General features: G+C 41.5%; 1 protein-coding gene across 8 annotated transcripts; it reads left to right on the top strand.

Moving 5' to 3' along the window:
- The first annotated feature begins 282 nt into the window (after positions 1–282).
- Positions 283–27,509, top strand: MFSD4B (major facilitator superfamily domain containing 4B). Of its 8 annotated transcripts, none has more exons than XR_008625749.2 (7): positions 283–8,525; positions 11,044–11,212; positions 12,616–12,732; positions 14,171–14,224; positions 14,662–16,623; positions 22,101–22,200; positions 25,486–27,509. XR_008625749.2 is itself a non-coding variant. In XM_034962706.3 (5 exons), exons 1-5 carry the CDS (start codon positions 8,499–8,501, stop codon positions 15,903–15,905), a joined length of 1,611 nt encoding a protein of 536 aa, XP_034818597.1. In that variant the 5' UTR covers positions 283–8,498; the 3' UTR covers positions 15,906–19,976. The 8 variants fall into 8 exon arrangements, 2 of the variants coding, with proteins under 2 accessions (XP_034818597.1, XP_003846005.2); XR_008625748.2 differs by having other exon boundaries at positions 22,101–22,193; XR_008625747.2 differs by having other exon boundaries at positions 22,101–27,509.
- Positions 27,510–27,781: the final 272 nt, after the last annotated feature.

Raw genomic sequence — 27,781 nt, forward strand, 5'->3', positions numbered from 1 at the left:
GGATGGTCATTGCATGTTATGGGACACTCTTGATCTGATAACCACAGACACAGTACACTCAAGAATTTGTAGACAAAGTCAGAAAACATCACTCCTGAAATGCGGGGCAAATGTCACATTTTTAAACTAACAAAAACCAACTTTAAATGCATAGAATTAACTACCTATGGAAATCTGAGAAAATAACACAGAAAGAAATGATTTGTAAGAATATTGGTCATAAAACTAGGGTGCTATCTAAATCTTAGCACAGACCTAAATTAGCTCCCTGGAAGGAAAGACAGTGACTTAAAATCACAATAATGGAAGATAAACTAATGGGAAGACTTGCAATACAAAAGTCAAGGATATACATTTTTCTTTTTATTTATTTTTTGTTCTTTCTTTGTGTTGGGGATATATGTTTTTTAAAGAGTATTAGATGGTAAGAATTCATCAATATATTCCCCAAAACTTCTAAGATTCTGATTTTTTTTAACATAGCTAAAAAATTAGCTTGACAGTGGAAAAGAACAATTTATCTGGTTACAAAACTTTAAGGACATACATAATCCCTTCTTCTTGAATTTTGCTTTCATAGAGGATCTTTTAATACAGTTGTTGGCAAACTATTTCTGGAAAGGGACAGATGGTAAATAGCTTAGGCTTTTTGGGCCATGAGGTCTCTGTCACTGTTACCCAACTCTGTCTTTATAGTGTAAACTCAGCCATAGATAATGTGTACATAAACAGGCATGGCTATGTTCCAATAAAACTTTATTTACAAGATCAGGATGTGGCTAGATATCGCCTGTAGGTGATAGTTTGCTGACCCTTGTCTAACTTATCATTTGGCTTCCAGACTGGTCAGACTCACCAGGAAGGGGTGCCTTGGGAATATTAGACATGGGGCATGTCACTCTGTTTAATTCCTATCTTGTAGGCCTGGTCATAACAGTCAGTAGTTCTCTGGGAGCTAATCAGTTCTGGATGAGCTAAAAAGAACTAGTAACTGAGTTCCTGACCTTGGAAAGCTGAGCTCTAAAGGGATCTAGCCTCGGCGTCTAGCCTGAGTAGCTAGCTGATATGTCTCATTCATTCATCATTCTTTTCCCCTTAATCTCTCTTCCTCTTTTTGTCATCTCTAAATGACAGCACCAATATACAGACTTCTATTTTTATTAATAGAATTTAATATGTACTACTCATCACAAACAGAGCTTGTTTAGGTTTAATAACTATGGTCTCTGTTTAAAATATTTGAATATAAGAATGAGAGAAAATATTCAGTTATAACAAGTAACTATCATGAAAACTTGTTACTTGCATTAAAAACACAAAACAATATTGTGAAAGATTATTTTGCTTCCTAATGAAATTATCATCAAAGAAGCCAGGAAACAGTTGGGAACGTTAAAAGGGAGATTCAATAAAATTATTCAGTAATTTTTTAGATTATATAATTAATGTTCTCTAATTGTCAAGAAACATAGTAATATTATAAACTATCTAGTGACAACTGACATAATACAAACCATATATAAGTTTGAATTTATGAACATGCTATTTTGCATGCGAGGTCCATGTCCCTGCCTTAACTTTAACCACCGTGCCTCATTCTTTTTTTTTTCTGGAGACAGTGTCACTCTGTCGCCCAAGCTGGAGTGCAGTGGTGCGTTCTCGGCTCACTGTAACCTCCCCTTCCTGGGTTCAAGTGATTTTCATTTTGTATTTTTAGTAGAGATGGGGTCTTCTCATGTTGGCCAGGCTGGTCTCGAACTCCTGGCCTCAAGTGATCCACTCACCTTGGCCTCCCAAAGTGCTGGGATTACAGGCGTGAGCCACATTGCCTGGCCACTACTCATTCTTGTTTCTCAAGCCCCTTGTTTTGGTTTCTCATTTCTGCTTCTATTCTTCATCAGGCCCCTTTAACAACTCAGTTTGACTCATTCTTATCTACTGACTGCTTCAGCTCCCTCTCACTGGGCTCCCAGTAGGTCTACCCACTGAGACAATAGATAAAAAGCATTTGTTTCTCAAGTCAAGAACAAGGGAGCTGACTTCTGCTTAGCTTCCCAAGAGCTGGATTGGGTAAACACTTTCTGCTGCACATAATTTCTCTGAAGAGGCCTGAAAGCTAGATCTAAGTTCTTAGGGCTATATTTTTCACTTTATTTTGGGCCCTTGCAATATCAAGGATAGTACCAAGGGGTGGCTTGGACTGCGGATGGTGGGGTAGTTTAGCTCATCCTAAATCTCCATTCAGGCTGGGCACAGTGGCTCACACCTATAATCCCAGCACTTTTCAAGGCCAAGGCAGGTGGATCGTTCAAGCCCAGGGGTTGGGGACAAGCCTGGGAAACACAGTGAAACCTCGTCTACACACACACACACAATCAGCCAGGCATGGTGGTGCGCGCCTGTAATCCTAGCTACTCAGGAAGCTGAGCTGGAAGGATCAATTAGGCCTGGGAGGTCAAGGCTGCAGTGAGCCATGATCACGCCACTGCACTCTAGCCTGGGTGACAGAGTGAGACCCTGTCCCCCCACCAAAGAAAAACCTCACAAAATCTCCACTAGTCCCCTCCCCTCAGCCATTCTAAATAAATTATTCTTAGATGTCTACAATGGAATTTGCAGTAAATCTTTTTAATGTCCTATTTGGATATGACAGTTTTGTTAAGGAATTAATAAAACAAAAGCTGGGCACAGTGGCTCACACCTGTAATCCTAGCTACTCAGGAAGCTGACGTGGGAGGACTGCTTGAGCCCAGGAGTTTGAGGTTGCAGTGAGCTATGACTGCACACTGCATTCCAGCCTGGGAGACAGAGTGAGACCCTGTCTCAAAAAGAAAAAAAAGAAAGAGGATTATTAAGACATCTTATTTACCTATAACCTTTCAAATAATTATGTAAAATGTAACTTTGAACGATAACCCCAATCTGGGGAAAAGGGAAAAATTGTACTACAACACCAGTTTTGAGTTGCTTCTTTACCTTCAGGACAAAAATGAGAGTAAGGGACAGCTTTTGTTTGTTTGTTTGTTTTAAGAGATAGTTTTAAATCATTAAGTTATTTGCTGCTCTTATCAAACTTAGAATTATAAGCAACCTCAATGATCATGTAGTTCAACCCATGCATTTGGAAAGTAAGGCTAAATGACATAATTATTCAAGAATATGTGCTTGATTCTATATATCCAATGTCTTCTCCATAGGAAGTTATAGTTGGTCACCCCTGCCTTCTTGAATTTTTGTTTACACCATACACACTCTCCTGATTTTCCTCTTATCTTAGTCTTCTTTGCAGGATACTCCTCATCTTTCGCATCTGTATATATGAGATGTGTTCAGGGCTTAGTCCTTGATCCTCTTCTATTAATATCTATACTTACACTTTAGGTGGTCTTAACTGGTCTCATGGTACTAAATATCATCTACATGCTGATAGCTCCCAGTTTGTATCTATTGCTCTGATCCTTCTACTGAACTGGATATCCAGCTGTTCACTCGATACCTTTATTTATCTAATAAATACCTTAATCGTAACATGTTCAACCTGAATTCCTGATTTTCTTCCATGTCCAGGACAATTCATGCTCATTCCATAATCTTTTCCATCTGATCCACTGCTCACCAGTTGCTCGGGTCAAAATCCTTGCAGTCATCCTTGATATTCCTTCTGTCATGCACCCAGCCCATTGGCAAATGCTGTTTTTTTTAATCTTCAATCGATTTCCCAAATCTGACCACTCTGACCACCTACACAAATCTAGCCTAATCAATTAACTTCCTAATTAGATCTCTGTTCTCTCTGCTCTTCATCTTGCCCTTCTCCCCTGGAGTACTCTTCCACGTGCATCCAGAAAGTCTTTAACATAAGGCCTTGCACGATCAGGACCTTACTTGCTCTCCTGTGTCATTTTCTACCAACTCTCTTCATGCTGCTCCAGCCGCTCTGGTCTTTTCGATTTTTCCCATGCACCAAGTTCATTCCTGTGATGGGACCCCCGCACCTGCTGTTCTCTCCAGGATGCTTTTCTTGCATGGCTGGTTCCCTCACTTGTTAGGCTTCTGTTCACATGTCACTCACCCTCACAGGAGCCTTCCCCCAGCACTACCTTGATCTAAAATAAACCCCTGTCATCACTTTCTATCCCGTTTATCCTGCTTTATTTTTCTTTAGAGAATTTACTACTATCTGACATCGTATTACAAATGTATGTCTTCATTGTCTATCCACAAGGGCAGGTATTTTGTCTGTTTTTTCACTGTTAGAGTAATGCCTTGCACATCTTAGGTATTCAATAACTAGTGACTAAATACATGACCAAGTATTCAGCCCTTTGGGTAAGTGGCCTCCTCTACATACAGACGGAGGAAGATCATTCTGCTTAGAGGGCACTGAAAACCCTAAAGTGGTTTCCTTTTTTATGCAGATGATCCTAATTGCTTCTGAAGCACTCTTAAAAGAAACATGAGTCCGTTTTTGTTCTCATAGCACCTACACTTGCCATGTTCTCACTTTTGGTTGCATTGTTTTTATTTTCTTAATCTCTGATCTTGGTTATTAATAGGACAGTCAGCAAAGATTTTATCTGATCAATACAGCATAGGATACCCGTATGTTGGTAGAGTCAAAGAATGCTGTAGACCTAAATGTTACAGTGAATCCAGTTAAAATTCTACCAGCCTGGGCAACATGGCAAAACCCCATCTCTACAAAAAATACAAAAATTGCCAGGCATGAGGCACATGCCTGTAGTCCCAGCTACCGGGAGGCTGAGGCCGGAGGATTGATTGAGCCCCGGAGGTCGAGGCTGCAGTAAGCCATGATCATGTCACTGCACTCCAGCCTGGGTGACTGATCAAGACTGTCAAAAAAAAAGAGAGAGAGAGAGAGAAAGAAGAAAGGAAGAAAGAATAAAGAAAGAAAGAAGAAAAATTTAAGTTTATACCTTTTAAAAAAGGAAACTTAAAAATCAGTAAGTTTTAATTTTTAATAAGATAAATAATTTATTCTATCAAACATCACCAATGTCAGATCATTTCAACATTATTTCTAACTTTTCAAAGTACATAGCATAAACCATAAAAGTTGTCTAACTGAAATTAAATCTTCGTGAGAGATAGTTTTAATAGACTGGGTTTTTAGCAGTGAAGTTAAAGAATGATAGTTTAGTATACAGAAAGAAACAGTTATGGTGACACTTAGTTCTTCATGATGCACTGTAAGCACAAATTGGACATCACATGATAAGTAAAAAGGATGGTCCTTCTGGCAAATAAAAATTAAATAGGTCCTCACAGTGATATGCAGTCTCCAAACATGATCTGTCTAATTTCTCTCTCTCACCCAAAGTAAAAAGTTAAGTTGAAAGATTAAAACCTGCCTTCTTGTTACTATTTCACAAATACACCCAGATAGTACCAGATTAGTGACTAAAATCCAGATATTTTCCTTTTAGATAAATTAAGCCATATACATTGTAAAATACTTATTTTTTAAGAGGATCAATAAAGCTATACTTATTTTCAGTAGAAAATGTGGCTCATAGACACTTTATTTCTCTGAAATTGCCTCTCAAGAAAAAACTTGATCCTCACTATTGATCTAAGAGAAATCTGCATGAAGCAATGCTGTAGTTTATGCTTTTTTTTTTTTTTCTTCTTCTCAAAGGTGGTGGGTGACCTCTGGAGGCAACTGGGAAAAATATACTGCTGCTTTCAAGAGTGAAGTGGGGAATGAAGAATCAGAAAGTAGATCTTTCCATTTAGAGAAGGCTTTTTCTTTTTTTTTTTTTACATTTAATCAGGGTGAATTAAAATATTTAATTTAAAAGTGGCTTTACTGAACCTCAATTCAGTTAGGTAATTAATCAATTCAGTTAGGTAACAGCTACTAAGTATGTAATACAATGTTAGGGGAGAGACATATAACATCCATAGTTTCAATCTCATTGAGTTTATAATCTACTAAGGAACTGAAGATAAGTGCTAAAAGAACTGTAACACGAGGTAAAACCTGTGACAAGATTTAGGAGCAGCACAACTATATAGGAATTAGTGAAACTAAACCAGCCTCAAGGCTGAAAGGCAGGTGAGAAAAGACTACCTACCAAAGTAGTTTTTTGTTTGTTTGTTTGTTTTTTAACATGGATTCTCCAAAGATAGGTAGAAAACGTCCTGGTTTGGCGTCATTAGTCTACTTCAGCCCCTCTCTCACTGATTACGACTGAAAGACTCATGACAAAATACAAATGGCAACTACCTGCCGCCTCTGAAAAGTAAATAAAGAATTGAGGTAGGGAGTCAAAACTTAGAAACCTGCAAGGGGATGAATTTTCTGGCTTTTTTCTTCTTTTCTTGTGGTTTGTCCTGAGGAGAGACCCCAGCTGGGAACTGTTGGGTGGCATGGGTAGCTAAAACTCGAATAGAAATCTCATCTTTCTATGCTGAAAGGAAATAACTGTTAGCCCAGAACTCTATTTTCAGTGAAAATATTTTCAGGAATCAAAGTGAAATAAAGACATTCTCATATGAAGGAATGCCAGCTGACCTGCTCTAAAATAAATGCTTGGCAGGCCGGGCGCGGTGGCCCACGCCTGTAATCCCAGCACTTTGGGAGGCCGAGGCGGTCGGATCATGAGGTCAGGAGTTCGAGACCAGCCTGACCAACATGGTGAAACCCCGTCTCTACTAAATAAAAAAATTAGCCGTGCGTGGTGGCACGCGCCTGTAATCCCGGCTACTCAGGAGGCTGACGCAGGAGAATCGCTTGAACCTAGGAGGCAGAGGTTGCAGTGAGCCGAGATCGCACCATTGCACTCCAGCCTGGGCGACAGAGCGAGATTCCGTCTCAAAAAAAAAATAAATAAAAAAATAAAAAAATAAGGAAAGAAAGAAAAAAGAAATGCTTGGCGGGGCATGGTGGCTCATACCTGTAATCTCAGCACTCTGGAAGGCCAAAGGCAGGCGGATCACTTGAGGTCAGGAGTTCGAGACCAGCCTGGCCGACATGGTGAAAACTCGTCTCTACCAAAAAGCGCCACAACACTCCAGCCCGGGCGACATAGGCTCTGTCTCAAAAAAGAAAACAAACAAACAAAAAAAAAAGTGGGGGTGCGGGTGGGGGGAAGACTTAATGACTAAACGAATAAGTCTGGAGAGACGGGTTGCAAGGGATGATGAGACTAAGGTTTGTAGTCTGGGAGCCTAAGTGGATGAAAGTTGGAAGAATCAGGTGGAAAAGAACATTTCAAATAGACCACAAAGAAAAGTATATAACATTTTGAGGCTGTGGTACGCTTTGTTAAAGAGCAAAAGGAAAACAATTCCTCAAATCAGGGGGGAGGGAGAGCATTAGGAGATATACCTAATGTTAAATGACGAGTTAATGGGTGCAGCACACCAACATGGCACATGTATACATATGTAACTAACCTGCACGTTGTGCACATGTACCCTAAAACTTAAAGTATAAAAAAAAAATTCCTCAAATCGATGCCACGCTCCACTTCTTTACAACGATGGAATTATTTCAGGAATTGTGTTTGAAACCACAGCTTTGGATCCCGATTTCTTTCTTGAGCTACTGTTACACTGTTTATATATGGCCACTAATTCGATGACTGAGCTTGGGCAGATTGTTAATTATTTTCTATGACTTAATCTTTCTATCTGTACAACGGGGATAACGTGGAATTTGGAGTGTTGTGAGGGTTGAGATAATATACGTGATAACTTACACAATGACGTTCAACAAATACTTGTGGAGTGAAAGATGCGCGATTCATTGACAGATCTCAGGGATTTCAGAAAGCTGTATAAGGACCAGCTCTTCAGGCTCCCTCCGCTCCCCAGGAGACCGGGGAGCCGGTGCGAGGCGCTACAGTGTAATTCTTGGCCCCTTTTCCTCATAAAGGTTTGGCCGCATTTTTACCTTTTGATTTCCCTGGTCCCAGGCTGCAACTTCAGCTCGCTCCGCCATGGGGCGCACGTTCGCCAGCCTCTGTGAGCTCAGCTAAGTATGATGCCTAGGCTAGAGAGCTACGTCCGGTCTCCTAGGCAACCACATCAACTTCCGGCTTGAGGCGCGATAGCGGTTGGCTAGAGGCCACATTTCCGCCACGTGACCCGCGCATGCGCCTGCTTGCTGGAGAGCGAGCGTCTTTTGACCCGAACACCTGCGGCGTGCCGAAGTTCCTCTTCTCTGCCCCGGTTCCGGGCGGTCCGCTGGGAGGTGGCGCCCGGAGGGACACCCGTGCCTGGGTTCGGGGCCAGTGCTCTTCTCGGAGCTCCAGAAGTTCTGCTGAGAAGCGCGCCGGCAGCAAGACGACTTCTCCGGAGCCGCCGAGCTGGAGTTAGAGGTGGAGCTACGTGGGGCCGGGCCCCCGGCTGCGGGGCAGCGGCTCCTGCAGGCGGAGGCCCCGGCGGAGAATGAGCCGGAGCCGGAGGTGGTGGTGGTCTCCCAGCAGAGCGGTGGGCCCGGGAGCAAGCTGCGGTGGTTCACCACCTTGATGCTGTGTGCCTCCTTCCTGGGGCTGGTGAGAGCCGGGGCTGCAACACTCCCAGGCCGGGGCGTTCGAGTCTTGCCTTCGCCACTTGCAAACTGACCTTGGGCGCGTAACCTAATCTGACTGGGCCTCAGTTTCATCATCTAGAAAATGGGCACAATTCTAATCTTGGAGGAAATAGATTTTCTGAATACGTCTTTCAGCTCCAGCAAGCTTTTTTTTTTTTTTTTTTTTTGACGGAGTCTCGCTCTGTTGCCCAGGCTGGAGTGCAGTGGTGCGATCTCGGCTCACTGCAACCTCTGCCCCCAGGGTTCAAGCGATTCTCCTGCGTCAGCCTCCCGAGTAGCTGGGATTACAGGCGCCTGCCACTAAGCCCGGCTAATTTTTGTATTTTTAGTAGAGACGGGGCTTCGCCATGTTGGCCAGGCCGGTTTCAAACTCCTGACCTCAGGTGATCCGCCCACCTCGGCCTCCCAAAGTATTGGGATTACAGGCGTGAGCCACGGCGCCCGGCCCGGCAAGCCTTCCTACGTCTCCTTCGTCGGATGGGAAGGTTGCAAGAGGGGCTCACCAGGTCTTTGGCCGCTCCTCTCCGCACCCACCCACTCAACCCCCAAATTATTACACAGAAAAACTACTTTTCTGGAATTTCTTCCTGGTGATCTGACTAAATTCAGCCAACCGCTTAATTTTGCAGATAAGGAAATAGGCCCGGAGGGGAAAGTGACTTTCTGGATCACACAGCTGGTTTAGTGATAGAGCCAGAAATATGTCTTTTACTCTGCCCACCGTCCTATTTATTAATAAAACCAACCTTTAGATTCTTAAATGTTTTTCTTGGAGCAAAGGGCAAGCCTAGAGGCGCCTTTTGCCAAACCCCTGGGTCGCCACTCAATTCACTTTTCGGAAACCTCCTTATCACTTGATAATTATGATCCTGGGGGAGTTGAGAGGATGAGTCCTCCCAAGAGTCATGTGTGGTCACTTACCATCTCAGGGACTCTGAGCCACAGTTGTTTCTTAGAGTATTTTGATTGGGGGCGGTGGGGAGGGGTGAAGAAAGAAATCACTTCAGACTTTTGGTGAGTCGTCACTGACTTGTCCGGTCCTGTTGTAAATCCTTTGAAGACATGAACTAATTTGATTAGATTCTGTGCTCAGGCTTCTCTCGAAGTACGAGGTGCTTGCTGTGCACCTGGGCCCATAGTGGTCCGTGGTCTTGGACTGTTACGAGTTGGGCAGGGGGCGCACCCCATGCATTTAGAGCAGAGCAGGGCAATTAGAATCAGTTATTCTGGAAATGTAGACTGATTGGAAACATTTTTTTCTTTAAATGTCCAATGAATTTCCTCTGAAAGTCAATTGTAATCCTTACCTCTTGCTGACACTGCATTGAGTAAAGTTTTATTGTTAAAGTCATTCTGTACTTGGGCGTGTAATATTTTTTAAGCAACCTTTACTGACTAATTCTGATGGCGTGGAAGAAAAGTGTAGATTTAGAAACATTTAAATTGTTTATCTCCTGTATGTTTTATATGTATAGTTCAGGGGAAGGACTCCATGTGCATCCAGAAATATTGCTGTTTAACAACATAAAAAACAGGAATCATATTTTGATGTTTTGATCAAGGTTTTGATGTTTTCCAGTGGCTCAGTCAGAACTCACTACAGTCTCGACCTCAGGGCTTAAGCGATCCTTCCATCTCAGCCTCCCTAGTAACTGGGACTACAGGCATGCGCCACCACGCCTGGCTGATTTTTTTAATTTTTATTTTTGTAGAGATGGGGTTGCCTAGGTTGATCTCAAAACCCTGAGCTCCAGCAGTCCTACCACCTCTCCCTTCCAGATTGCTGGGATTACAGGTGTAAGCAACCACACCTGACTTAATTAATTAATTTATTCTTTCTGAGACAGTCTCGCTCTGTCGCCCAGGCTGGAGTGCAATGGTGCAGTCTCGGCTCACTGCAACCTCTGCGTCCCGTGTTCAAGCGATTCTCCTGCCTCAGCCTCCCGAGTAGCTGGGACTACAGGCGCCCACCACCATGCCCAGCTAATTTTTGTATTTTTAGTAGAGATGGGGTTTCACTGTGTTGGCCACGCTGGTCTCAAACTCCTGACCTCGTGATCCGCCTGCTTCGGCCTCCCAAAGTGCTGAGATTACAGGCGTGAGCTACTGTGCCCGGCCAATTTAAATTTTTAATACCCAAATTCTTATTTGTGCATGTAATATATTTCAAAATGTACGAAACCATTTCAAAAATAGTTTTAATATTACATTTTATTAATACAGAATAGTCTTTTAAAGGTATTGTTCAGAAAGGAAACAGGATTGCAACAAAAAAATAATTTTTTAAAAACTGAGAGGTGTCAAAACAAAAAAAATAAGAGTTTTAGTCAAAACTAAAAAAAAGTAGGCTAATTCCCTACATTACATTGTAAATCCCAGACCCTCCGCCCCCCTTTTTTTTAATAGTGGAAGAAACTACCACATAGTTAGACATTATTTTAATGATTATAAGTAAAAACTTTTGTCTTTTTAAATTTTAGGGATTGAGTGTTGCTATAGTGGGACCCACGTTTCAAGATTTGGCAACAAACGTGAACCGAAATATCAGTAGTTTGTCTTTCATTTTTGTGGGTCGTGCCTTGGGATATTTGAGTGGCTCTGTGATTGGTGGATTTCTTGTCGATGTCATGAATTATTTTTTACTTTTGGGTAAGTAAATGCTAATTTTAGCTTCTTTATGACTGTCAAGTGAATTTACAAGTTGTCTTTGAAAATATGAAAATACTAGCATGCAGAATGGTTGGCCACTGAAATGGGTAGTGTTTAGGTGTCCTCAATGGCAGTTGAGTTTCCCTGGTACCTGCTTTCATCTTGACAGTTAGAGGGTATCTGTGCTGGGTCCCTCTGGAAATTTAGATTAGCTCTAGAGTGTCTTAGCAATCCTTAGCCTTTCCAACCACTATAATTTAGCTACCACTCCTGGATCACACACTGGTTGTCCAAAAAACTCTGCTTAGAGGGTTTAGGGCAGATTTCCTGGGGTCACCACAGATCAGAATGAGCTCTTTGAACCTGCCCAGGCTACACCCTGGATTGGGAATGAAGAGGGGAAGCGAGGTTGGGTGGACTGATGTAGGCTATGTTTTTGTTCCTGCTGCCCCATGTTGTCGTTGGACAACCCCAGAGTGCTCTGTCTCACCCTGGAAATAGATGGCAAAGCTGCTTTTTTTTTTGAGACAGGGTCTCCTCTCCCTCTATTGCCCAGGCTGGAGTGCAGTGATGCGATCTCTGCTCACTGCAGCCTCCCCTTCCTGGGCTCAAGCGATCCTCCCATCTCAGCCTTCCAATTAACTGGGACCACAGGTGTGAGCCACCATGCCTGACTAATTTTTGTGTTTTTAGTAGAGCCGGGGTTTCACCATGTTGCCCAGGTTGGTCTGGAACTCCTGAGCTCAAAGGATCAGCCTCCCAGAGTATTGGGATTACAGGTGTGAGCCACCACGCCTGGGCTGGCAAAGCTTTTAGCATATACTTTTTTTGAATAAATTGAAATATTTAGAGAAAATTTAGATTAATATGATAAAATTGTTTTGGAAGCAAGAATAATAATTTGTTATTGTTAAGGAATTAATAAATAATCCCTCTTATTTCCAAAGTGGGTTGAAATAACATATTTCTTGTATTTTCCTCCCTATTTCCCAAACTAATTTATTTAGTAAATTTTATTACAAACTACTCTAGTAATTGCATTTTATTTTTGTCTATTTAATTTTTTGCCTCATGTCTAAAAATTCCTGTTAGGTTCTTAAATGTGAATCATTTAAATTAGTTTTGGCTTGTCTCTTTTGGTATAAAACTTTGCTTTATGGTATAATTTACAGTTTGATTACTAGCAGTGCTTTAAATGTATTTGTGTTATTATTTATATTTCATAATCCATAAAGATTATAAAAGATTCAAATGAAATAATCACTTTTAGAAGCAAAAACTCTCATCTACTCATTATCTAATTTAAATTTGACCTGATTTTGCATGTTTGGACATTTATGATATTGACTTGATCCATGACTGCATGGATATTATTTTTTATAGCTGAGTTTCTACCTTCCCAGGAATCTCAATGTCGGCTACCACCGTTGGTCTTTATCTTGTTCCTTTTTGCAAGACAGCAATATTACTCACTGTCATGATGTCTATCTTCGGTGTTTCAATTGGCATTCTGGATACAGGTTAGTGAGCTCTTCAACGTCATCTCTGGGAGTAGGGACTTGCTAGAAGAAGTACAGCAGATGATACTAAACTGTCACTTGCAATGCCCCCTAAAATGACACAGACCTACTGAGTTGGTTGTGAGTCACTCAGAATGAATCACCCTTCTAGCAGCTATTCTTGCCAATTAGGGGGCCTGTTTCTGAGCAGCCAACTCTGAAATGAACTTAAAGAATTTTGTTCTATGAGAGATAATTGATTTACATTGTCCAAACAGGGAAGGGCCCCTGTGTGGGTAATTACAGTGCAGGTGAATAGGCCTTCATCTTGGGGTAGAACTTTATTGCTCTAGTATGGGAGGAATTGGTGGTTTAATAGGTTAAACCAAGTTTGGAACCGTTATTTGGCTGAGAAAGCATAGAAGCAGCAATCCAACTTGACATTTACCCTGACTTCCAAGCCAAGAGAGATCCATAGTGTGGACTAGGCTCTTTCTTTTTCTTTTCTGTCCTCAAAGTTCCTGCCCTCCTGCAGTAGATTCTTTCCCGCATCATCATCATGTCTTTTAAAACTTACTAAATAGGCCGGGTGCGGTGGCTCACACCTGTAATCCAGCACTTTGGGAGGCCGAGATGGGTGGATCACGAGGTCAGGAGATCGAGACCATCCTGGCTAACACAGTGAAACCTCATCTCTACTAAAAATACAAAAAATTAGCCGGGTGTGGTGGTGGGCGCCTGTAGTCCCAGTTACTTGGGAGGCTGAGGCAGGAGAATGGCATGAACCCAGGAGGCGGAGCTTGCAGTGAGCAGAGATCACACCACTGCACTTCAGCCTGGGTGACAGAGTGAGACTCTGTCTCAAAAAAAAAAAAAAAACCTACTAAATAACGGCGGGGTGGCTTACGCCTGTAATCCTAGCACTTTGGGAGGCTGTGTCGGGCAGATCACCTGAGGTCAGGAGTTCAAGACCAGCCTGACCAATATGGAGAAACCGCGTCTCTACTAAAAATATAAAATTAGCCAGGCATGGTGGCGCGTGCCTGTAATCCCAGCTACTCAGGAGGCTGAGGCTGGAGAATTGCTTGAACCCAGGAAGTGGAGGTTGCAGAGAGCCACGATTGTGCCATTGCACTCCAGCCTGGGTCTCAAAAACAAACAAACAGAAAACCTACTAAATAACATAGATGACATCTGTTTACTCCTAAAACCAGCTTTCTACCCCTCCCTTCCCTGCTTTGCTGTTACGTAATCTGTTGGGGAAATATTTTATTTTACTTTAGGGTCAATTTTGTTATGAAATTATAGGGTAGAATTATATATTTATCTGAAAATATCTGTTGAAAAAAAAGAAGATAGCTCAAGATGTGCTGCTTCTTGCCTTTCTCCTCCTAGATGTTTAGACAGTATAAATTCAGATGCTAAACGGTGTCCTTGTTTCCTCTAATGGGCATACCAGAATCCTGGCTATTCAGGTTCCTGGACGTGTGTTTTGCATCTGTTACATACATAAGTAAGTAATTTTCCTCAAGTGGCTACCAACAGCAAGTACAGAAAGCTTTGGTAATTTGGCTACTATCTGATGATAAAATTTTGCCTTTTAAATATATATTTAAAATATTAATATATAAATATTTCTTCTGCAGTCTGATGTTAGAACTGTATTATAAAAAGCGTCTTGCTAATGTGCTTGGTTCTAGGAGGTAGTAGTCTACTAGACTGTAGAATTCGATTTGTGAGTATGTGATGTTATAATGCTTAGAGTTGTCTGGTGGTAGTGGGTTAGAATTCCTTTCTCAGAATTGATTTAGTTGCAATGTTTGATAATTAGAATATTATAATGCTTGTGCTATGTAAAATAGACTCACCCCCTTTCTGATAAGTGAACTTTTTTTTTTATAAGTAAGTAACTGTTTAACTTAAATAATTTTTCCCATCTTTCATCGACAGGTGGTAACGTCCTTATCTTGGCTATTTGGGGGGACAAAGGAGCCCCACATATGCAGGCCTTACACTTCTCTTTTGCCTTGGGTGCCTTTTTGGCTCCACTGCTAGCTAAACTGGCTTTAGGTCCGACAGCGTCTGCTGAAAACCACACAGAGTCTGACTTCCATCCTGCACTCAACCGATCATCTGACGCTGACTCAGAAGCTCTGTTTGGAGTACCTAATGATAAAAATTTACTGTGGGCTTATGCTGTTATCGGTACTTACATGTTTTTAGTTTCTGTCATTTTTTTTTGTCTGTTTTTAAAGAATAGCTCAAAGCAAGAAAAAGCAAGAGCATCTGCTGAGACATTTCGAAGAGCAAAATATCACAACGCCCTTCTTTGTCTCCTTTTTCTGTTCTTCTTTTTTTATGTTGGAGCTGAGGTAACATATGGCTCTTATGTTTTCTCATTTGCAACCACCCATGCTGGCATGAAAGAAAGTGAAGCCGCTGGGTTGAACTCCATCTTCTGGGGGACATTTGCAGCCTGCAGGGGCCTGGCAATCTTTTTTGCTACCTGTTTACAGCCTGGAACCATGATTGTGTTGAGCAACATTGGCAGCCTGACTTCATCTTTATTTCTGGTGCTTTTTGACAAGAACCCAATTTGTCTCTGGATAGCAACTTCAGTGTATGGGGCTTCAATGGCAACCACATTTCCGAGTGGTGTTTCTTGGATTGAGCAGTACACGACCATCCATGGGAAATCTGCAGCATTTTTTGTAATTGGTGCTTCCCTGGGAGAAATGGCTATTCCTGCAGTTATTGGAATTCTTCAAGGAAAATACCCTGATTTGCCTGTAGTTCTGTATACCTCTTTGGGAGCATCAATAGCTACTGGTATTTTATTTCCTGTGCTATATAAATTAGCCACTTCACCTCTTCATCGCCAGCGAAAAGAAGACAGAAAGAGTGAGGACCAGAAAGCTCTGCTCTCTAGCTCCGGGCTAAATGAATATGAGGAAGAGAATGAAGAGGAGGATGCAGAAAAATGGAATGAAATGGATTTTGAAATGATTGAAACGAATGATACAATGAGGCATTCTATAATAGAGACATCTAGAAGTAGTCTGACGGAGCCCACAGCTGAAGTCTATAATCAATACCCATCAAATGCACTGGTGTTTGAGTCTTCTCCTTTTAATACTGGCAGTGCCCATGTGAAGCACTTGCCAGAAACCAGGACAAAAGGGACTAACATTTAGAGAAGATGGATTACTCACTGACATCTTTGAATAACTGCCACTTCTAAGGACGCCATTCAGAGCAGAGCATTAGCAGAATTTCACCATGCTTTGGGGATTAAAATTTTTAGGTCCATATTATAGCAAATGCTAAAAATTTTTGAAATGTTCTGTAATTCCCAGAGTCTTCCATAAATAACCAAATGGTCTCATACATGTACAATAGGATCTTGTTATAACGCTAGTATTTGACATGTGACTGATTAGGAAATATTTTATGGTCTCCACCCCTCAGAGCACCCAAAGAAGGCATTGTTTTTGAGAAGGGGGGTATTCTCAGAATGAGACCATGTAGGAGTTGAATTGATTGGTTGAACAAATTATCAGGTATCAATATTTTTCCAGGAAAGTTGAGGAGAATAGTTTCATAAAAGAGAAATGGGCTGGGTGCAGTGGCTAAAGCCTGTAATCCCAGCACTTTGGGAGGCCGAGACGGGCAGATCACGAGGTCAGGAGATCGAGACCATCCTGGCTAACACAGTGAAACCCTGTCTCTACTAAAAATACAAAAAATTAGCCAGGCGTGGTGGCAGGCACCTGTAGTCCCAGCTACTTGGGAGGCTGAGGCAGGAGAATGGCGTGAACCTGGGAGGTGGAGCTTGCAGTGAGCCGAGATCATGCCACACCGTACTCCAGCCTGGGCGACAGCTAGACTCCGTCTCAAAAAAGAAATGGAGAGGTATTTTTATTAATTGCTTTACCTTATCTGTAGGGTTGGATCAAAGAATGTAATGACTCATTTGATTTCTAATTTCAATGAAGAGAACACAGAACAGGGCCCAAGGGGTCGGGCTTCAAGCCTTGACTTCTTCTAGCCCTGCACTCTGTCACTTAACGTAGGCCTTGTTTATCTCGCCTCCTGATCTGTGATTCTAGAAATGAAAATGAGATGATTTCCAAATTGGGAATCCGTAAGTTTTGAAGTTTGTGCAAAATGTCTGCTAGAAATTAGTACAAGTGACAGCATGTTCTTCATTTCAAATGAGAAGTGAAACCAAAATGATAAATAGCTTTAAGAATGTTCTAATGATAAATGATTACATGTCAATTTAATGTACTTAATGTTTAATACCTTATTTGAATAATTACCTGAAGAATATATTTTTTAGTACTGCATTTCATTGATTCTAAGTTGCACTTTTTACCCCCATACTGTTAACATATCTGAAATCAGAATGTGTCTTACAATCAGTGATCGTTTAACATTGTGACAAAGTTTAATGGACAGTTTTTTCTCATATGTATATATAAAATAATGTGTTTTACAATCAGTGGCTTAGATTCAGTGAAATACAGTAATTCATTTATGATAGTATCTTTACAGACATTTTAAAAATAAGTTATTTTTATATGCTAATATTCTATGTTCAAATGGAATTTGGAGACACTATGTTCTAATTTTAAGAGCTGTTTCAGTGTTATTAGATTAGTAGTAGGGCTGTAGATGGGGTCTTTCGAGGTCCTTTGCCTACCTCAGTAACAGAGGCTGGGTCTGAGCCTTGCTCAAGATTAGCTCTTCACCAGGTCTGTGTGGTAATCATATCGTAGTTACCGTAAGTCATGCTGCAAGTGTAATTTACAGTGAGGCATAGTCTTTTCCAGTGATTGGAATACTTGTGTCACCGATCCAGGGTTTCTCTTTCCTGAGTCTGAAACACCTGGGAAACCAGTTAGAAGGTGACTGGGTAGCCTAGGAGTCAAGGATCAGAAAGGGTACTTCATATATATATGGCAGAATTGGTGCAGGTGATCCTTTGAAAAATGACAAGAATTGATGAAATTTTGTTTACTTCCTCCAATTTTATGCTGAATAACATCTCCTTTCTACCTGATTGGAGTAGGCTTGCTTTCTCTTACTTAATTTCTATAAATTTGCCATTGTTTTGTCTCAAGTAAAATACAGTGTCTTTCTTGACCACTGCCCGCCCATTCACCTTATATGCCTGCCACAGTCTTGGTTCATGTAATAACCTAACAGCTTTGGAGATGGCGGTGGAGAAGTTAATGGTAAAAACCTTCTTGCTCTTTTTATTTTTATTTATTTATTAGGGGTGGGGGATGGTGTCTCACTCTGTCACTCAGGCTGGAGTGCAATGACGTGATCTCAGCTCACTGCAACCTCTGCCTCCCTGGTTCAAGCGATTCTTCTGCCTCGGCCTCCTGAGTAGCTGGGATTACAGGCATGCGCCACCATGCCCAGCTAATTTTTGTGTTTTTAGTAGAGAGGGGGTTTCATCATGTTACCTAGGCTGATCTCAAACTCCTGATCTCAAGTGATCTGCCCACCTCAGCCTCCCAAAGTGTTGAGATTACAGGCATGAGCCACCGTGCCCAGCCCTTTTGCTCTTTTTATAGTGTAAATTTCCCTCAGTTAGAACTTGGAAATTACTTCTGCTTCACTTACTGCCTTTTCTCAGGTTGTTGGAATCTAGGCAGTAGCAGTTACTTGGCAGCTAGGAGGCTTGCTAGAATAGGAATTCCACCTTCAGCATTTACTGTTACAGGGTAGAAGATGCAGCTCAGGGAGAGAAGGATGATGATAAGAACATGGCAGAAAATCTCAAAATCCACTCTGGAAAATTCACTATGGTTCCACACACCAACATGTGAATCGTCATATGAGATCATAGGGCATTGTTAAAGTTCCATATTGGAAGGAAAAGACTTAGTACAATTCTAAGAATTAGCATTCATCCTGCTGATCAGTTCTTAGCTAAGTGTCTGCTGATACCTAAGTAACCAATATACCCAAGTGTTCTATTGCTGGGTAACACAGTACCACACATTGAACACCTTAAAACAATAGACATTTGGTAATGTCTGTACAGGCTGTACTGAAGCGGCCTGTACAGGGCCGCTTCAGTACAGGACCTTACCTATGTAGACTGAGGTATGTGTTTCTTGCTGACTGTCAGCTGGGCACCACTCAGCTTCGAGAGGCCTCCCACAGTTCTTGCCATGTGGCCCTCTCACAGATGCCTCTCACAACATGGCAGTTTCTTCAAAGCAAGCAGGAGAATCTCTAAATGAGTCTTGTATGACATTACGTCATTATGGGAATAACATCCCATCACCTTTGCCATATTCTAGTGTCTAGAAGCAAGGTATGAGTTCCACCAAAACTCAAGGGTAGAGGCTAGAACAGGGATGTGACTCATTGCGGATCACCTTAGAGCATGCCTGCCACACTCGGGTACCTGCAGAATAGAGATTCTCAAAAGAGCTAAAAACTGAGCTAAGAGCAGGACATGATGGCTCACACCTGTAATCCCAGCTACTCAGGAAGCTGGGGTGGAAGTATCTCCTGAAGTCAGGAGTTTGAGACCAGCCTGGGCAATATAGTGAGACCTCTGTCTCTAAAAAATTTTTAAAAGAGACCCCTTCTCTAAAAAACAGAAAGGCTGGGTGCGGTGGCTCACACCTGTAATCCCAGCACTTTGGGAGGCCGAGGTGGGCGGATCACAAGGTCAGGAGATCAAGACCATCCTGGCTAACACGGTGAAACCCCATCTCTACTAAAAATACAAAAAATTAGCCGGGCGGGCGTGGTGGTGGGTGCCTGTAGTCCCAGCTACTCGGGAGGCTGAGGCAGGAGAATGGCGTGAACCCAGGAGGCGGAGCTTGCAGTGAGCCGAGATGGTGCCACTGCACTCCAGCCTGGGTGACAGAGCGAGACTGTCTCAAAAAAAAAAAAAAAAAAAACATTCAACTATGAGCTGGGGAAAAAAGCTTCAGCGGTCACTGAAAGTGCTTACAGGTACAGCTAGTATGGGGATGGAATATGCCCCATTAGCCAGGCCAACAAATCTCATATAGGAGAATCTTTTTTATGTTTGTTGGACAGTGGGTGAGTTATCGCAGAATTATGCCTTTTTTTTCTGTCACTATTTTATGTCCCTTATCACTGTGCCTTTAACCTACTGAAATGCAGTTGAGGCCAGGTGTGGTGGCTCACGCCAAGATGGCGCCACTACACTCCAGCCTGGGCAACAGAGGGAGACTCCATCTCAAAAAAAAAAAAAAAAAAGGAAATACAGTTGAATATGAGGGAAATAAGTAAATTTCAGTTTGAGTTTACTTGTATTTTATAATAGAATCCAGGGACATTTTGAGAGTATTTTTCAATTACTCTGTTATTTTTAAAAGAAAAATCTTTTGAAAAATTACTTTTTATTATAAAAACAATAAAGGCATAAAATTTTGGCACAAAAATATAAGGAACAAGTATAATCCATAATCCTAAGCACCTAGAAAAGTTCTTACATTTCTCAAATTTCCTAAGTAAAGGGTAAAAGGAAAGAAAAATTCTCCATCAGATAAAGTATCAGAAATTACTTGAATTTTGTGTCTAAAGTATATTGACATTACAGTTGGTGAACTGGTTATTAGTTTGAAGAATTATAGTTTTTTTTTTTAAAAAAAACCTAATTGGGAGATGATCAGTAGATTCCTTGAGTAATCAGGATAGCTTTCTCATGTCCAGAACTTTTGGCTGGGCATGGTGGCTCACACCTGTAATCACAGCACTTTGGGAGGCTGAGGTGGGTGGATCACTTGAGGTCAGGAGTTTGAGACCAGCCTGGCCAACATGGCAAAACCCCATCTCTACTAAAAAAAAAAAACAAAAAAAAATACAAATAGTTAGCCAGGTGTGGTGGCAGGCATTTGTAATCCCACTTCTGGGGAGGCTGAGGCACGAGAATCACTTGAACTTGGGAGGCGGAGTTTACAGTAAGCTGAGATCACGCTACTGCACTTCAGCCTGGGTTACAAAGTGAGACTCTGTCTAAAAAATTTAAAATAACCAGAACTTCTGATTTATCATGGCAATGTGTCACTCAGTCCCCAATCCTGCTACTTAAAAGTTATTTTTATTTTTTAAGTGGCCTGATCGCAGCTCACTGCAGCCCTGACCTCCCAGGCTCAAGCAGTCCTCCTACCTCAGCCTCCCAAGTAGCTGGGACTACAGGCTTGTGCAACCATGCCTGGCTAATTTTTGTATTTTTTGTAGAGACAGGGTTTTGCCATGTTGGCCAGGCTGGTCTCAAACTCCTGACCTCAAGTGATCCACCTGTCTAGGCCTCCCAAAGTGCTGGGATTACATGCATGAGCCACCATGCCCAGCCCACCTGTGATATTTTGATACATGCATACAATGTGTAGTGATCAAAGCAGGGTAATTAGGATATTAATTATCTCAAGTGTTATAATTTCTTTGTGTTAGGAAAATTCCACATCTTGTGCTATAGCTGTTTTCAGTTATATACTGGATTATTGAACTATAGTGACCCTACTGTGCTGTTGAACACTAGAACTTCTTCCTTCTAACTGTATTTTTTTTTTTTTTTTGAGATGAAGTTTCACTCTTGTTGCCCAGGCTGCAGTGTAATGGCGTGATCTCTGCTCACTGCAACCTCTGTCTCCCAGGTTCAAGCCATTCTCATTCCTCAGCCACCCAAGTAGCTGGGATTACAGGCATGTGTCGCCATTCCTGGCTAATTTTTGTATTTTTAGTAGAGATGGGGTTTTACCATGTTGGTCAGGCTGGTCTCGAACTCCTGACCTCAAGTGATCCACCCACCTTGACCTCTCAAAGTGCTGGGATTACAGGTGTGAGCCACCGCACCCGATCTCTATCTAACTGTATATATATATGTGTATATTTTTTAAGATGGAGTCTTGCTCTTGTCGCCCAGGCTGGAGTGCAGTGGCACAATTCCGGCTCACTGCAACCTCTGTCTCCTGGGTTCAAGCGATTCTCCTGCCTCAGCCTCCCAAGTAGCTGGGATTACAGGCATCCACCACCATGCCCAGCCAATTTTTGTGTTTTTAGTAGAGACGGGGTTTCACCATGTCAGCCAGGCTGGTCTCCAACTCCCGACCTCAGGTGATCCACTTGCCTCGGGTCAGAGGAGATATTTTGATCAGAAATGATTATATTTTGGTCAGAAAAGATTATATTGTGGTCAGAAAAGGTTATATGTTTTTTGAGTTAGGGTCTCGCTCTGTTGCTCAGGCTGGAGTGCAGCGGCCTAATCATGGCTCACTGCAGTCTCAAGCTTTTAGGCTCAAGCAATCCCCTGCCTCAGCCTTCTGAGCAACTAGGATTACAGGTGTCACTATGCTTATTATTATTATTATTATTTTCTATTGTAGAGATGGGGTTTCACTGTGTTGACTAGGCTGGTTTTGAATTCCTGGCCTCAGGCGATCCTCCCGTCTCAGCCTCCCAAACTGCTGGGATTACAGGTATGAGGTACTGTGTCCAGCCAGAAAAGATTCTTGATATGATTTTAATTCTTGTAAATTAGTTGAGATTTGTTTTTTTTGTTTGTTTGTTTAACATGTGGTCTATCCTGGAGAATGTGCTGATGAGAAGAATGTTTATTCTGTAGCTGTTGGGTGAAATGTCCTGTAAATGTCTGTTAGGCCCAGTTGGTCTAAATCTAATGTTTCTTTGTTGATTTTCTGTCTAGATGATCTGTCCAGTGCTGAGACTGGATGACTGAAGTCCCCAACTACTATTGTAGTTGGAGTCTATGTGCCCATTTATTTTTTTATTTTTTTGAGACAGAGTCTCACTCTGTTACCCAGGCTGGAGTGCAGTGGCACAATTACGGCTCACTGTAGTTTTGACCTCCTGAGCTCAAGTGATTCTCTTGCTTCAGCCTTTTGAGTAGTTGGAACTACAGGTGTGTGTCACCATGGCTAATTTGTTATTTCTTTAATAGAGGTGGGGCCTCAGTATGTTTCCCAGGCAGGTCTTGAACTGCACTCAAGTGATCTTCCCACCTTGACCTCCCAAAGTGCTGAAATTACAGGCACGAGCCACTGTACCTAGCCTAATTTTTAAATTATTTCTAGAGACAAGGTCTCACTATGTTGCGCAGGCTGGTCTCAAACTCCTGGGCTCAAGCATTCCTCCCACTTTGGCCTCCCAAAGTGCTGGGATTACAGGTGTGAGAGCCCCTTGAAATATAAGAATATTGGCTTTATTTATTTTGGTGCTCTGGTGTTTGGTGCATATATATTTACAGTTGTTTTAGCCTTTTGAATTGATCTCTTTATCATTATATAATGATTTTATTTGTCTCTTTTTACAGTTTTGGATATAGTCTATTTTATCTAAGCATAGCTATTCTTGCCTGGTTTTGGTTTTGCTTTGTGTGGAATATCTTTTTCCATACCTACACTTTCAGTCCATATGTGTGTTTACGGGTGAAGTGAGTTTTTTGCAGGCAGCATACAGTTGGGTAATGGGGTTTTTTGTTTTTTTGTTTGTTTATTTTAATCCATTCAGTCTTTCTATAACTTTTAGGTGGGGAATTTAATCCGTTTACATTCAAGGCTGTTATTGACAGGTGAAGACTTGCTCTTGTCATTTTGTGAATTGTTTTCTGATTGCTTTGTATATCCTTTGTTTTTTCCTCTCTTAATGTTTATCATTGTGATTTTGTGATTTTCTGTGGAGATAAGTTTTCTTTATCTTCCTCCTTTGTGTATCTATAACACTAGTACATTTTATGCTTTTGTATGTTTTCATGATGGCGATTATCATCTTTTTGCCTTCAGATGTATTAAGCATTTCTTGTAAGGCTGGTCTAGTTGTGATGAATTCCATCAGTTTTTGTCTGGGATCTGTGTTTATTTTAATTATGTCTTGTCTTATTCTCTGTTTTCTGTGTTATTTTTTAAAATTATTTCAGAGAAGATTGGTTCTTACACTGTGACTATCCTTTTCTGTTTATTTATTTCATTTTAATTTTTTTAGAGACAGGATCTCCCTCTATTGCCCATCATGGAGTGCAGTGGTGTGATCATAGCTCATTGCAGCTTCGGACTCCTGGGCTCAAGCAATCCACTCACCTCAGTCTCTTGAGTAGCTGGGACTACAGTTGCATGCCACCTTACCTGGCTTTTTTTTTTTTTTCAGAGACAGGGTCTCATTTTGTTGCCCAGGCTAGTCTTAAATTCCTGGCTTCAAGCAATCCTTCCACCTCAGCTAGGATTACAGGTGTAAGCCACGATACCCCACTCTGTGACTGTTCTTATATATTGCTTTTATGTCTTCGTTTGCTTGGATTTTTAATTGCAGGATGTGTTTAATAGATTCTGTAAATTTATTGCAGCTTGGTTTTAATACATTTGGTTATGAGTTAGTTAACCAGTGGCCTGGAGGAATGTTTTGAAGTTAGATGACATGAGTAGCATAAGGGGCTGGCTTTTAGCTCAGAACAACTTTTTTTTTTTTTAATATGGAGTCTTGCTCTGTCACCCAGGCTGGAGTGCAATGGCACGATCTTGGCTCACTGCAACCTCCAGCTCCTGGGTTTAAGTGATTCTCCTGCCCCAGGCTCCCGAGTAGCTGGGATTACAGGTGTGCACCACCATGCCCAGCTAATTTTTGTATTTTTAGTAAAAACGGGGTTTCACAATGTTGGTCAGGCTGGTCTCGAACTGCTGACCTTGTGATCCACCCACCGCGGCCTCCCAAAGTGCTGCGATTACAGGTGTGAGCCACTGTGCCCGGTCAGCTCAGAACAACTTGTTGAGATTATACGATGCTTTTCCAATAAAAATTATTTAATTTTGATAAAATATACTTAATGGAAAAATGTATCTTTTAACATTTTAAATTGTACAGTTCAGTGGCATTAAGTATATTCACATTGTTTTACAACCATCACTTCCACTCATCCACAGAACGTTTTTTACCTTGCAAAACTGAAACTCTGTGCTGTTAAACAGTAACTGCCATTCTACGCCCCCATCCCAGCCCTTGTCAACCACCATTCTACTTTGTCTATGAATTTGACTGCTCAGAGTACTTCATATAAGTGGGATCATACAGTTTTTGTCCTTTCATTACTAGCTTCTTTCACTTAACATAATGTCTTCAAGGATCATCCTTGTTGTAGCATGTGTTAGAATTTCTTTCCTTTTTAAGTCTATGATACACCATTGTATATACATACTATATTTTGTTTATTCATCTGTCAATGGACATTTGTGTTGCTTCTACATTTTGGCTATTGTTAATACGCTGCTGTGAATGTGGGTGTACAACTGTGTCTTTGAGATCTTGTTTTCAGTTCTTTTGAGATATATACCCATAAGTGGAATTGCTGGATCTTATGGTAATTCTATTTTTAATATTTTGTTGTGTTTGTGTTTTTTGTCTTAGATTTTTTTCTTAATCAAGTTTTTCCAGAAGAGAGTAGCTTTAGGAAGAGAATAAACACATACTTTTAAGGTATTATCTCAGACTTTAGGCGCATTATGATCATATCAGTAGCACCCATGTACTGAATAAGTGAACTCAAAGAAAAGTTATGTCGGGCAACTACCTCAAAGTTTTGTTATCTCTGCTTGCAATTTTTGTTCAGTCATTGCACAAGTGCTTGAGGGCTTACTGCATGTGAGGCTCTGTAGACTAAGTATTAATGAACTTTCTTTTTTGTCCTTGCAGTAGCAGGTACAGCTTTGATCTCAGTTTTCTGCTAAATGAATGGTTCTGTGTTTTGTGCTCATTCGTTTACAGAGATCCCTCTGAACCACCTTGGAACCAGAAGGTGTGTGGTCTGAGAACCGTAAATGGGCTGCTCTCTGCCTCTCTCACAGCAGTTCTGCCCCTCCTTGGGACCACTCGTTTTCTGCATTCCTGGCCCATCTTCTATATATCTCTGGTCCAGATTCCAGAGGAAACCTGTTTGACTTGAATAGATGCCATTGCCCTTATTGGGCCTTGCCTCAGGAGTTCCTCTGTGTATCTCTGGTCCAGATTCCGGAGGAAACCTGTTTGACTTGAGTAGATGCCATTGCCCTTATTGGGCCTTGCCTCAGGAGTTGCTGGTTAGCCTATGAAGGGGTTCCCCTTGGGTTGATGACATTGCTCCCATCCAGAAAGTGGCTACTTCTACCCTCCTACTCCCACCACTCTGCATGCAGGAGCTGTTATCATCAAAAGGGAATGTCCACTGTCTGCTCTGTACCAGAGAAGTGCTAGGCTTCATAAATATTGGTAATCGATACCTGAATGGGATGAAAATTGACAGGTCCTGGGATGGATGGCCTGGTTCATCTGCATCAGAACTGGAAAAACAAAATCACACCAAATTGCAGACTTTTTTGGAAGAGCGTGTTAGACAAGGTTTGTGGATTGTTTGATTTTTACCAAGAAAGCTTTCTCCTAAGAGGGTAAGATTTCTACTTGAGTGAGCTCTAAGAGGAGTCCTAGTTTGCAAGAGATATTATTACAGTTCTCATCTGTGCGGACCAGAAAGTTTTCCAAATTCATGCATTTCAGTTATCTAACAGATATTTACTGAGCATTTACCATGTTCAGTAACCAGGGCCCTGGGAATATAATAGGAGAAGGCAGATGAGATCCTTGCCTTCACCAAGCTTATGTTTTTCTATTTTAAGTAAAATTTGCCATGACAAAATTTCTGTCAGCGGAAGAGCCAGTAACTCTTATTGTAATAGGTTTTACCCAGTTTTAGAAAAGGAAAGTAGCTAAACTCTTGGTTCTTTGGTGTGTGTTTTTGTTTGTTCATTTCTAGTACTTGTCTATGTCTTTGGGGTAATTTTTGATTTAGAATTTTGTAGAAATTACTCAGCACAGTGTAGTTGAGGTGAATATAGGCAAGAAGGCTTAGGAAGCCTACAACAAAGGAATCTGACACCAACTTTTGAGATTTATTCAGTCCAGCCAAGAGAACATATTTATGGTCAAACTAGATCTTGGATTACAGCTCCAAAGACCCTTGGGCTGACAGAGCAGGTTCTCATTTCTCAGCTCTTTCCCTTATCACTTGCAGTGAACTCTGCCCCCAGGAGCAGAGTATCCAGTTCTGTGTCCAAGCACTCTATGAATCTTTACCCTTGTTGAAGAAATACTCAGAGACAGAAGCATTTAGAAAAGGAAAAGTTTACCTGCAAAGAGAGCAAGAGAATGACTGGCTTGCCAAATAAAAAACATAAGTATTTGAAGGAAAAAATTAAAAACTGCCGAGGTTTCTGAGTTTGCATTAGACTGTTCACGGTGAAAAACAGTAACTGCCTCATGTAATTATTGTATTCATAAAGGTTATGGCAAATCTTCAGATGTAGTACAGGAAAAACCAAGGATAAAATTTCTTAGGGAGTCCAGGTTTATGGGAAACATTCAAGGTTTTATTGTTTTTTAGATCATCAACAGTTAGATGACCCTATCATTTTTGTTTTGTCTCAGGGTGCAACGTCTTTCTTTTCTGATGGTGATTGATATAGTTTGGCTGTGTCCCCACCCAAATCTCATCTTGAATTCCCATGTGTTGTTGGAGGGACCTGGTGGGAGGTAACTAAATCATGGGGGCAGGTCTTTCCCGTGCTGTTCTTGTGATAGTGAGGAAGTCTCACGAGATCTGATGGTTATTATAAGAGGGAGTTTTCCTGCACAAGCCCTCATTTTGCCTGCTGCCATCTATATAAGATGTGATTTGCTGCTCCTTGCCATCCGCCATGATTGTGAAGCCTCCCCAGCCATGTGGAACTGTAAGTCCAATAAACCTCTTTTGTAAATTACCTAATCTCAGGTCTGTCTTTATCAACAGCATGAAAACAGACTAATAGAGTGATATAGGAAGTTCTTAGTCTTACTGAAGCAAGGGAAAGTGACATTTTGCTTCTACACCCTCCAGAATTCATAAGCTCCAGAAGGAAAGAGGACCCAAGGGAAAAACATGATTGCAAAATGTGTTCTTGTCCTCTGCCCAAGTGATTAACCTTTGCTCCAGTGGTTTTCAAACCTGGCTGCTGTTAGAATCACCTGGCAGTGTTTAAAAATGACTGATGCC

The sequence above is a fragment of the Pan paniscus genome, chromosome 5 (assembly GCF_029289425.2).
Source record: "Pan paniscus chromosome 5, NHGRI_mPanPan1-v2.0_pri, whole genome shotgun sequence".
Taxonomy (NCBI): Eukaryota; Metazoa; Chordata; class Mammalia; order Primates; family Hominidae; genus Pan; species Pan paniscus.